The 12,928-nt window shown below is 38.8% G+C and overlaps 1 protein-coding gene across 1 annotated transcript; it reads left to right on the top strand.

The window, feature by feature from the left end:
* Positions 1 to 1,137: 1,137 nt before the first annotated feature.
* On the top strand, positions 1,138 to 12,928 carry zgc:174863 (uncharacterized protein LOC100136852 homolog). The gene is made up of 8 exons (XM_054604469.1): positions 1,138 to 1,217; positions 6,949 to 7,025; positions 7,108 to 7,440; positions 7,921 to 8,235; positions 8,921 to 9,034; positions 10,630 to 10,668; positions 10,758 to 10,790; positions 10,898 to 12,928. The coding sequence occupies exons 2-7, from the start codon at positions 6,959 to 6,961 to the stop codon at positions 10,787 to 10,789; spliced, it is 900 nt and encodes a 299-aa protein (XP_054460444.1). The 5' UTR covers positions 1,138 to 1,217; positions 6,949 to 6,958; the 3' UTR covers position 10,790; positions 10,898 to 12,928.

The following is a 12,928-nucleotide window of genomic DNA, read 5'->3' as shown; positions in this document are numbered from 1 at the left end:
TTGAAAGTTCATTTGGAAGGTAATCTTTTTTTATTGCCAGTATGAACAGAATTTTTTTTTTATTCTGATATGGGCATCTGACTATTATTTTATCAACAGACTTGAAAAAAAATGTGAACCTACAGTACCAGTCAAAAGTTTGGACACATCTTCTCATTCAACTACTTTGAAGAATCTAAAATATAAAACATATTCTGGTTTGTTGAGCATTTGTTTGTTTACCACATAATTCCATATGTGTTCCTTCATAGTTTGGATGTCTTCAATATTAATCTACAATGTAGAAAAAAAATAAAGAAAAACCATTGAATGAGAAGGTGTGTCCAAACTTTTGACTGATACTGTAGGCAGCATATTGTTGTTGCAGCTGGTCCAGTTGGAGCTCATTTTAACTTCTTTATTGATGTTAGATTAGATTAGATTAGATTAGATTCAACTTTGTCATTGCACAGAGTACAAGTACTAGGACAACGGAATGCAGTTTAGCATCTAAAACCAGAAGTGCAAAAGAAGCAGGAAAGGTGCAGTGCAATGTGCTAGATAAATAAAGGTATAAATAACAGATAAATAATTTAAAAATATATAAAAATGTTGGGTTAGTAATAAGCACATCATAGTTTTTGCGTCCTGATAGCTATCACATAAATGTAGTTGTGTGGAGAAATGAAATATAAAAATAAAGTACAGTCAGATACTTTTGGTATCAATTTGCAAAACAATAAAATAACTAACCAGAAGTGCAAAAGAAGCAGTAAAGGTGCAGTGCAATGTGCTGGATAAATAATAAAATAAAATGTTGGGTTGGTTCTCTTGAATACCTATGTTGAATATACACTTCCTGTAAGTCGCTTTGGATAAAAGCGTCTGCTAAATGACTGTAATGTAATGTAATGTAATGTAATGTAATGTAATGGTAATAAGCACAAAAACCATTGAATGAGAAGGTGTGTCCAAACTTTTGACTGGTACTGTATCTTTCATGCATTTGTGTGAAGAAAAAAAAATACAGAAAAGGTAATAAACAATAATCCCGGCATCGACTGGCTCAATGCCGGGGATGCACGGGGGCGTGACCTCTGCTCCCACAGCCAATCATCTCTCTTGACTCATCCTGAAAGTGAAAGTAAGAAATAAGCAAATGAACACTGCTCTCCGGCCACGAATTAAACCGCTGCTGCATCACGACAGAGAAGTCGCCTTTTCGAGGAGCGTGTAGGGTGAGTTTAACACGACATTACTGTTGTATTATCAGCGTTACGTGGTCCATGCTGGCAGTCTGACATGTTATACCCGAATGTGTGCGTGTGTGTGTTACATTAGTCAAGGTAGAGGGGTGCAGACGTCAGCATACATACTTTGGCTCAAGCTGACCCATGACTCGCGTTGTTCGAGCCTGTCGGGTCTGTTTCAGGTTACTGAAGCTACAGTAGTAGAAGGCAAATGTTTAGTCAAATCCTGGACGAATTGTTTCTTTGTTTTAAAGTCACTCTACGAGGAAATGGGCTTGTGGCTGTTCAAATGCTCTTCAAATAAAGCTCTGGGAGTGTGGTTCAGTAGAGCAGTGCTTCTCAAATGGGGGTACGTGAAGGCACTCCAGGGGGTACGTGAGATTTTAAAAAATATATATATTTAAAATTAGCATCCATTCAAAAATCCTTTAAAAATTGTTATTTAATAAATAAATAAAAAAAATATATATAAGTGTAAGTTCATGAACTGAATTTAATGCAACAATGCAATCGTCAGTGTTGACAGTTTAATAAATCAGACACTGATGGCAGAGCGCTTAGTGTTACATCTTTATTTCAACCAAAAATGCTTTGTGCTGGTTAGGGGGTACTTGGCTAAAAAAGTATTTCACAGGAGGTACATCACTGAAAAAAGGTTGAGAACCACTGCAATAGAGTGTTGACATTGCTTCCTATTCCTATTCAGGAACAGAAACCTTTGGTTGAGATGTATGCAGCTACCGAGCCACCACAGTGTCAGGTAGCAGAGATCACAGACACCATCATAATGATGATGATGATGATGATGATGATAAGACCAGGGTGTCGTTTACCAAACATTTACCATATGGTTTGCACCAGATAAGCACACAACGACAAACATGCTCGGTTGATCTGTTGCCAACAACAAGAGTCAAACAATGTGTAATCCATTATTTTATTTTTTTAAATAGGCAGTCTGTGTGTTAGAAGTCGTGTGGGTGGATTTCCCCTTTGTTGTTCCATAATTAATGATTAAGTAAAAGTTTAGTTATTGCAGCAGACTTGCACCATGATGACAACGAAACAACACCAGATTGCTGTTAATAAAATGTAGATAATCACACAATGAATTTATTTTCAGCATATTTTCAGCCCAACTCTGTCTTCTGTTAATAAACATTCCACCTCTTGTGGGAGCCTAATCACCGAACAATAATGGGTTGTTAATCCGGGTTTAACTTTCACTGTAATTGCAATGTGTCTGGCATTGAAGGCAGCTTAATTAAAGAGCCATTGCAAAAATGCCAAATGTTTGTGCTAACATGCACTCTGTTGTCCTTCACTGTGTTTATGCATGTTCAGTGTCAGTTGGTGTGAAGGACTTAATGAAGGCCATGCTTCTTAAAGGACACTCCACCACCTCTTTTATATTTAGATTGAAGGGTCCTAAAAGTGGATTGGGTTGTTAGCTAGTGTCATGTCAGCCGGGCCGATATATATCAGCTCTTATCATTTTATCACAGTTGGACTGGTGTTGTCATATTTTTTGGCTGATAAGCAACAAGAAATTGCAAACAAAAAAATAAAGATATGTTAAAGGTATTTTAGAAACAGGGACAATATTGAATTGACAGGTTTACTCAAGAGCCTACATGTCTTGGTCAAGATTCTTTAAAATAGTGAATTTAAGAGATTTTGAATAAAGTTGACGTATGTCATATAGCCGGTTTGTCATACCCCTGTCTCTTACCTCAAAATAATCTTATTATAATTGTTTATTATACACGTTAAAACAACAACTGCAATATCGCTAATATATAGTTAGTGGATTTTTAAACTGTCAAATATCTGCATGGATCGAGCCACAGTCTCAACTCTCAGAGGCCGATAACCGGTATTTGGAAGCGATATAATTAAAATCTTAGTGTTAACACAAAATTTAGAATAACACAAAGTCCAACGAAAAACTTTGTTTAAATGCCTTTAATTACATGTTTAAGTAAATGCTGCAAAAGAGTACTTTTCAACTTTATAATGCAGGATGACCACTGCTCAATGAGGCTTAATCTTAACTAAGGCGCTGGAAGAATAAAAAAAGAAACAAGCTGATAAAAAAGATAGCCTTGCACAAACCATGCATTTTATCTGTGCGTCTTTCTCCACACGGCAAAGTGACATTCTCGAAATTCTCCATAATCTTTGCCAATCCTTGTCTGCATAGTCAGACGGATGTGTTCGCACAGATGAACATCTGACCCCCAGAATGTATATAGTTGCAATGGATCGCAGCGGAGGAGGAGAGCATTATTAAAAAGAAAACAACCTCTGCACTGGTGTGTTTGTGTTCTTGTTCGGTTAAAGTCATTAAATGTGTGGGGTGTACATATAAACTGGATGTACAGCCTTTGTGACGGTTGTTTGTTATATAAAAAGAGAAAAGGATAAGATTATTAACATAAAAAGCAACTGTGACTGACGCATCTTAAATGCCAGGAGAGAAACCTGGCTGGCACCCCTGACAAAACCACATCTCAGTTAAACTGTCACAATGTGACCTGTCCCGCATGACAGGGTGTATACAGGGTAACTCCAGGGTTTGATAGATGCGCAGTCTCTCTTAGCGTTTAAGCAGGATGTGCTGTATGCAGATGTTTCTCCAGTGCGTCGGAATAGTTTCGGACAGACATCCGCCACCACACAGCTGCAGCGTCTCAATTGTCCAATTGGGAATTGAGCACTTGTGTGTGAAATATACTCGTATTGTGCTCCCAGTGGCTCATTGAACTCCAGTTGAAATGTTAGGATCACACACGTGAGTGGGGTCAAAATTAACTGAAGTAAAGTAAGCTAAATTGTTTAAAAACGGGTGTGGAAGTAGGAATGTGCAACAAATTTTCTGAATGGAAAGAAAAACATAGGGGGTCAAGAGCATCGGGGCCATTGCAACAATTTGTTTCCCGGTCCTTTCAAAGTCAAGACAACATTGTCTAATCTCTGGCGATCATTCAAGCGGTATGATAAAAATATCTATCAACTTTCTCTTTCAGTATGACCCTCACCGTCTGTGAACGCACACACATACTCAAGAAAGTTGAAACAGATTTGAGAAAGGGATCAGGCGAGATTTAAATCAAGTCTTAAAACTCACCTGTTCCTCTCTGCCTTCCCCTAGGGTCTTGATAATTTGGATTGCTTGTGTTTGGGTGGTTGTTCGGTTTTAATAGATATTCTTAGATTTCATTATGATTAAATTAATTAATTAATTTAAATTTTTATTTTATTTTTTGTTTGTTTTTAGTGTTTTATTATTATATTTGATTATTGTGATTGTTCTACCCTGTGCAGCACCTTGAGATTTCTTTGTATTTTAAAGTGTGCTATATAAATAAAATCCATTATTATTATTATTATTAATGTGTGATCAGATGTTTTAACTTAGGATCTCATTTACTTTTATTTTACTTATCATTTTTCGTGTGTTTGTGGAACATTTGTTTTTTTTAAACCCCCTTGAGGAACAAATGTTTCCATCCATCATAATGGAATGCTTGTTTATCTGTTTCATGAACATGAATTAACAAACTTTCATGCAGATTAATGTATTCTCTGGACATTGCTTCCCTCGCTCAGCAGCTGCAGTCAAAAAACATTCAAAACTTTCTTTCTGCAGCTTTGAAACCGACATTCCAAACGGTCTAGCTTTGGTCCGTTTGGGAAAACAGGTGTTATGGATTATATTGGCTGTATGTCCTATTTTCATGGCATGGCATGAGACTTCTCTTGCAGTCTTTCATAATGCAGCATGCTAAAAAGGTTGTGCAAAGGTCAATAGTTTTTTCACCAATAGAACACAGTGCTTGTTCTAATCTTAGTGTCTTGCTGGTTCTCACAGTGCTTTCTGATTCAGCAGAGAATAATCTCTACGTAATTTAATACAAAAAAATAAAATGGACGAAATTGAAAATTTGCCATTGTGCCCAGACATAAGTTTCCCCATTAACTTACATTGAGAAAAGAAGCGTTTGTTGATTTCTTTTTTAAGGTAAATCGACATATAAGTACGAACACTTTCAATCACTTGGTCCCAAAAGTTATAAAATGCTCTTATAGCTTTATCCAGAGTTATTTTCCTTTGTCCGTTCATGTGAATAAGACAGAGGAGCCGCTGGGAGGCGGGGTTAAAATAATCGCTAGTGTGGAAGTGGAAGCAGTACAGAAGATCCATGTCTTTTTGTACTTGGCAGTTGAGCTATTTTGGCTTCATGAGCCACTGGACTACTTTGCACTAAATCCCGCCTCCAGCGCTGTATCTACTTCCCCTTATACATACATGGAAATGTGAGGTCATCAAAAACCCAAAGACGTAAGTTAATAAAACTAAATGTTATTTGTACATAACTCAGCTACAGATACAAACTTATACTTTTTACCACTTATATTCCAAGCAGCATCACAGCACTGGTTTAACTGTGTTTCTGTGCTTTGTGTCTGCCATGTGTGGGTAACGCAACCTCTCTCGTACTAAATGACCTATTCATGCAAGGTCTTCACCCGGTGGGCATGGTAAAGTCAAGTTACAAAAAGGAACAATGATGAAATCAGAGATCTAGAGATCAAATTAGGAGAAGCTTTCCAGTTGCTGGAGGGTATAAGGAAACCAGTCAAGAGACCACGAGGGAAGTCGGCACAAGCTGGTATCATTGTTGCTTTCCACCGTATGAATAATAAATGATTGTTTCTGGCTGCCATGTTTGATTGCCAGTAAACCAACAAAGATGTTTGATTCATATTTCCTGTCTGACTGGTCAGACTGGTCAAATATGGTCACTTCCGTTCAGAGGTTGCAAAAAGCCAAGATGGCGACATCCGTAATCCAAGATGATGACAAATTGCCAAACTCGAGGCCTTTTTAAACGGCAGTCCACAAACCAATGGGTGATGTCCCGATGACTACGTCCACCTCTTGTACATAGTCTATGATCATACCACACAGCAACTTTTAGGCATTTTGCTGTCTTTACTCAAAAGTGACAAGGAGGTCTGCTCTTTGTCTCAGTAGATTGTTTGCTCTGGTCCGAATCAGTTGATGAGTTTGTAAACTTGGAGCTTTCTACCGTTGGGTTCCGGTTCCTTTTCACACAGAAAAAAGATCCAACTGAAGAAAAATGCAGCTTAAGGCCACACAGTCATATGAGTTAGTTGTTAGTCAGTTTGGGTTCCATCTGCAGAGTGACTTTCATCATAAAACCACCACAGTGCATACTTGTTCCACTAGTAACGTAATTGATCTTGTGCAACCAGTACGAGACTATCGCAAAACATGCTTGCACTACACACTTTTAGTTTTGTCTTTGCAGTACAAATATGATGGTAAGTAGAACCTTGAGCACCACACTTTTTAAATTGCTATTATCATGATGTGATTAATATTGGAATCATACATCTTTGGTGGTGAGAGTTTATGGTGATGTGGCCAGAAATAAGAGTTTTCTTTATTGGAAGTTGCCAGTTTATACAAGAAAATAAAGAAAAAGAAGAAAGTCAACAAAAATACAGCCAACAAAACACCAGATTGCACATTAAATTGTTGATGGCACCAAGACGTGCAGAGTTACAAGTTCAAAATTCTGTATAAGCGCGAAGGTTAGTGAGGGTAAGAAATAGACAAGACGTGTGCATGTGTTTGTTGCATTTGTTCTGATCAACACATAAAAAACTGCTTGTTCTGTCATTTCAGGTAAATCAACATGGCCTCAATTAGTGTTCTCCTTATTTTCTCTGTCATCTCCATCAGCATAGGAAATGCAAATGCAGGTAAGTTCCGCCTCAGTCTGAGAATTTGAAGTCTGAAAGACTAAACTCACTTCTTATCCTATCATATTTTCTTCCATAAAAGGAGACTTTTTGAGTGTGAAATGCAAGGCTGAAAACCTGGGGCAGTATGGCGGTCAGACGCTGCTGGAATGTGTCATCAAAACCACATACGACGACACAGAAATCAGGGTGGTCCTCTGGAAGAACGGCTCGCATCCCTTACTGATTTTCAACAAAGGGGAGACTTCAGTGCAGGAACCTGGCTATTTGTTTGCAGAGCCGTCCTGGAATTTCAGAAACATGAATGTATCCCTGCTCATTGCCAACACCACAGTGGAGCACGAGGGGAGTTATACATGCACGGTGATGACAGACCGCGGTAGTGGCGAAACCTCCACCAGCCTTAAAGTCTCAGGTGAGAGCCTCCAGCACCCCGTCCACCACGGAAACATTTAGACAACTGTTCGGCACAGAGAGTTGACCATTTAGAGTGTAATGTGCATCTTCAAAACTAATCCAAGCTCATTTCAAAGATAAACTGTGAGTAAAGTTGATTCTGTAAACATTTAAACATTCTAGTTTCAAACAGAAAATGAAAATTGAAAGATTTAATTGTTGCCATGAACAATATTGAGCGATCCAGGGGACTTTCCTGACCTATCACACTGGTTTTTCACTTTCTGTCTTTACTTACTTTCAGTTTCAGTGTTTCAAATAATCTCATGCAGAAATTTCTGGTGCAGAAGCCAGCTTTGTATTTGTCTTTCTTACCACATATTGTACTATATAGTACTTTTCAAATATAATTGTCAACTTTATTGGTGTTCATTTGGTTGACGTCACGGTGCAATGTTCAGCTTAATGATTGTGTTTTTTTCCTTTTTACTCTTTGTAGCCAAATACAACAAACCAACTATAACTATCCCTGAGACGATAACTATGAATTCAGAAGGTAACCTGACGTGTTTTACCGATGGTGGCTACCCAAAAGCTGACCTTCGCTGGTTCGACGAGCACAACACGGAGCTGACAAAGGACTCGCAAATGATGACGTCGACCAAGGGCGATCTGTTTCAGCTCTCGAGCAAGCTGGTTGTGAAGCAAGGGTCCTCTGTCTCCAAATACACCTGCGTAGTGTTCAATGCCACCGGAGGCAAAGAGGAAGAGACCACAGTCGAAGTACAGGACATGACGAACCCAAGAAATGAAGGTATTTGCTTCACACAATGAAATGTCAAACAGCGATTTCAGCCACTGTCGCATGTGAGGGCATGCTTTACCTGAAATTTGAGTTACATGAACTCATCTTTGTTTAGGATTGTGCAACTTAGAGGACTTTGAGCCAACGGTTTTGGTTGTGGTTTAATTTTTCCGGCAGAAACCAAAGAGTAAAAAAACTGTAGTCTTAGACTGCAAGGAAAGTTCTGCAGATCGCTGAGTTGAAGATCCTTTCTGGCGCATGGTATTATATCATTTACCATGTGAACACCACAACAAGACTTCAACACTCCCGAATATAAGACAGCAAGTTTTGTAGGACAGAAAGTACAGCGATCTTTGAAAGTATGAACTTGGCTCTGGTTTCTTTCTTAAAACTTCAAAACAACGCTGCGCACAAAGGAAGAAAACTATGCAGCCCTGATAAGACTGGGTTAAGCTTCTTGTTTTCTCTTTGATGGGAAAACTCATCAACAGCCATCTTTGTTTAACCCCTTCTGGGAGTAAAAGTGAAAGCTGATGTAGATTGCTAAAGTATCACAGGGAGGAACTTCTCATCAGTGCATGCATACCTCATTTGAATCAAGTGCACTTACCGTATCTTTTCTCTTTTTGGTCTCGACCTGAAGTTTGAGAGCGTTAAAAACAATCTTTATTGTTCAATTTGATTCATTCAGGACTGGGAAAGGATAAGGATCCAACCTCCAAAATAGTGGCTCCCGTGGTGGTCATCGGATCGCTGATCGTTGGGTTGCTGTTTGCGCTGCTGATTTACAGACGGAGATCTCAACGTGAGTACCTACACAGGCCCTCGTTTGGCTTGGGTCAAACTGAAACAATAAATACATTATTGAGTATTAACACAACTAAAAAAGGTAAAAGGGAGATTAACAAACGTTCATGGTTTAAAAGTAGTATTTCTTTCTTCCTCTTAGAAACATTCACCGTTTCAGGCTACGCAAAGATAAAGCCATTATCCTTCCTGTTAATACTTCCTTTTAACTTTGATGAACATTAGTGCGTAGTGACTTGCAGCATTACTGATGTACAATACAGACATTTACACTATTGCTGTGCAGCTGGTATACAAGGCTCCAGTCATTCATTCAACAAAATTAATTTCAAACTTTTGGTCAGTGTAAACCAACAAAGATTGTGTGTGTTATACTTTTAATTTGTTATAATCATCTATAGTTGATATTTGCATAAAAACACACAATTCAAATGATTGAAAGATTGTATTTTTGTTTATTAAAAAAAATCTTGCCATTGGTAGTTTTAATGACGAATTATAAGCTTCTTAGGGCTAGTGTTAGGAAATTTAGCAGGTCATGATTCCCTCTCAAATATTTATTTTAAACAACAGGTATTTATTAAGGTGTCTCGCCAGAAACCAACATTGTACTAGATAAAATGTAACCGTACAATAGATGGAACTTGACACTGACAATGGTAGGAGCTGGAAAAACCTGTAGCACACTTGGCAGGTAGCCATGTTATTCAGGATGGGGAAGTACACGCTCTCACTTTGTTTAGTTTAAATCCAGCAGGGTAGCTGCTGCAATCCTCTCATGAGGCCAAAACAAAAAATGCCACACAAAGACATGTTTCATAAGCAGGTAGTAGGTAGTAGGTATCTGATTGTCATTCCTCATTATCTTTCTCCACAGAGGCACGAAGACACTCCACAACACCCCTTATGGGTACGTCCGCCTTTGGACATACTATTGCTGCTCTTTTTGTTCCAACTTTGTCTCTTTTTAGGGTGTAAATAAAGGTTCTATCTGATTTTTCTATCTATCGGATAGTTTTAGCTGCCTGAAACACTACGTATCTGCTACAGACCTTCTGGCGGATTAATGAGTGGTTTAATTGGCTAAAATGAACCGTTGTTTTACTTTGCTGGATATCGTGTTTGTGTTTTACTGATAAATAGTTAAGTCAGTGGCCTCAGAAACAAAATTAAACCACAGTCACTCCCCACAGATTTCTGAATACATTCCAAGCCTGTCGAGTCATGTACTCCCACTGTTTTTAAATTTGAACTCAGTCGGAGCACATGTTAATCACTGACCAAGGAACTTAACTGTCCCTGCACTAACTAGGTTTCAACATACCTAAACTAATTACTGGGTTTCCTCTGACGCTAAAGATGTCTGAGGAAGCACAGTGATATCAACTACACAGAATATAAATCATAGCATTTTAACGTGGCTTGTGGGAGACTGGGCTTGGTCACTAATCACTTTTTATAATCTGACTCAGGTTTTGGAAACTCAGTGTCCGGGATCCGCCTCTTCTCGCATTTCACACAATTGCTTCATATGGTGCTGGTTTGACGCCCTCCCATTGTAAACCACATTAAAAATCTTTTGATTTCTTTCAGGTGACCATTGCCCGGTCGACACATCAGATGACAAGGAAGGTACGTCTGAATTACAGTATTTTGACTCACTGCCTCTAACTAATACAACTTCAAATGCACTCTATAACTATAATTCATTCTTTTTGCAGGTGATCCGAATTGCACAGACAACTTTGCCTGAGGTAATTATAATGCTCCAAGCTAACAGTTAGTTTCTCCTCCATTTCTGTATGTGTCTATTTGCACTCTTTAAGACAATATCTCTCTCTCTCTCTCTGTCTCTCTGCAGGACTCACTGCGTGCCACATCATATATGCTAACTTACTAGCCACCTCTGAAATCAACACTTCCTTGTTTTCTAATCTCCACTCTATCATTGTACTTTGTACAGCTGGGTATATAACCAGGGATAACTTGTATTACTGTGATTCATCAGAGGAGCTGTAAGTGCTTTCACTCACCTAAACTTACTTAGAAAACAGTCCTAAATCAAGGGTCTTGAAGGATCTCGACTGATTTGGAATCAGCGACGGACGGATGTAGAAGGCAGGGGTTCGTGTCCAGCCCCCCCCCAATCTGTGATCTCAAAACTCTGACAACCACATCGGAAGCAATGAGTAACATCATTGAAAACCAATTTTATGGGGAAATTTAGGTCGTCAGTGGATCTGCTTTCTGCCCACACATTAACTGTAGCCATTCGGCAGTTTGCAACTTCTTCTTGTCACATCATGTCAATGTTATGAGGAAAACCTTGAATCAGACGATTGAGATTGGTCAGGGGGTTGTGTGTGTGTGTGTGTGTGTGTGTGTGTGTGTGTGTGTGTGTGTGTGTGTGTGTGTGTGTGTGTGTGTGTGTGTATTCAGGGGAAATGTAACCGATGTTGTACAGATTTTTTTTTTCTACATTTTTCACATTCCTGACTTTAGTTAAACTATATTTTTCATTCTGTCAAAAAAACACATGAAGCGAATCAGCTATGCGCTATTCAAAAGCTCTACCTACCTAACAACAGTAGCATGGACTCAAAGTATACACTGTTAGAAACAAAACTGCTAATTAGAACCATATGGGATCTTCAGCTTGCCCTCATAACAGAACACTTTTGGTTTTCTGCTAGAAACGTTTATAAAGGGTCCACCTGGAACCCTTTTAGAGGGTTCTACCTAAAACCCAGCATAAAGGGTTGTACGTTTATGTACCACCCAGAACCCTCTCAGGAGCTTCTGTTCAGAACCTTACCACTTTCTAAGGGTACTAACAAGAACCTGCCCAAGGGGTTCTACCGAGAACCCTTTGATATTCAAAGGGTTTCACCTCGAACTATCCCCCGGGGTTCTACAGAGAACCCTTTTATATTCCAAGGATATTATCTAGAACCCTACCACAACAATCCTAGTTGTTGAGGGTGTGTGGGCTGGGTTTTGGGCGTTCCTTTCTAACACCTATGGATTTGACAATCCTTGAAGAACTCTCTTTTAAAAATGGGTTCTTTGTATGAAAAGGGTTCTTGTAGAGTATCAGCAGCTTTTTTTCCTTTTTTAAGGGTCCTGGTTTAGAAGTTTCTCATTGTTCGACAACAATTTGGTCATTTCCTGCTTATAGACTGGCCTTTAGTGCAGTTTTACCCCTCACTGCCAGCAGATTTCATATCCTTATTCTAACCACTGAGGAAGTTCACTAGACAAATGCATGTCGCACTTCTGCACGTCACATGATCTTCACTTACTTGCTATTGGAAAATAGTGTGTGGTTAAAGAAAGCCAATAAAACAGGTTTATGTTCCTCCAGCTGTCCTCGATTATAAAGTTGATGTAGCTTTTGGCAGCAGTAAGCAATGTCATTGCCAAGTCCCTCCTCGCCTTCAGGCAGGTTTCATGTTTCATTCTTATTTTCATCTGACACCAGCCCTCATAGAAATAGGCGCTCATATCATCAGGTATAGAGATTTCTGATCTTGGTCCTGCTTCATAATGGAGCAGTGGTCCTGACACCAGAAAAGGCAAATCTAAAATGTGACAACAGAAGCACCTTATCAGCTTACGTAAGTGTAGTCAGAGTTAATCATTGACTTTTTGGATAGAGAAAAACAACGCCATTAAAAGCTTTTCATTTGAAAGTTTATTCCAGAAATGTCCTTAAAGGAAGAAGAGCACTGTTTTGTTTTCTTGTATGAACTTTTTTTTATAAATCTGTGAAATTGTAATTCTGTGTTTCTTTACTGACTTTCACTGATGTGTTTTTCTGATTAACAGTGTCAGAACTGATCTGTGATTTATTTCCACGTAATAAAAACTGATTTTGAATTGAAAAAGAGAA

Source organism: Anoplopoma fimbria, chromosome 9 (assembly GCF_027596085.1).
Source record: "Anoplopoma fimbria isolate UVic2021 breed Golden Eagle Sablefish chromosome 9, Afim_UVic_2022, whole genome shotgun sequence".
NCBI classification, from domain to species: Eukaryota; Metazoa; Chordata; class Actinopteri; order Perciformes; family Anoplopomatidae; genus Anoplopoma; species Anoplopoma fimbria.
Note: the sequence above shows the minus strand (reverse complement) of the source record. Positions and strands in the feature narration are given on the sequence as shown.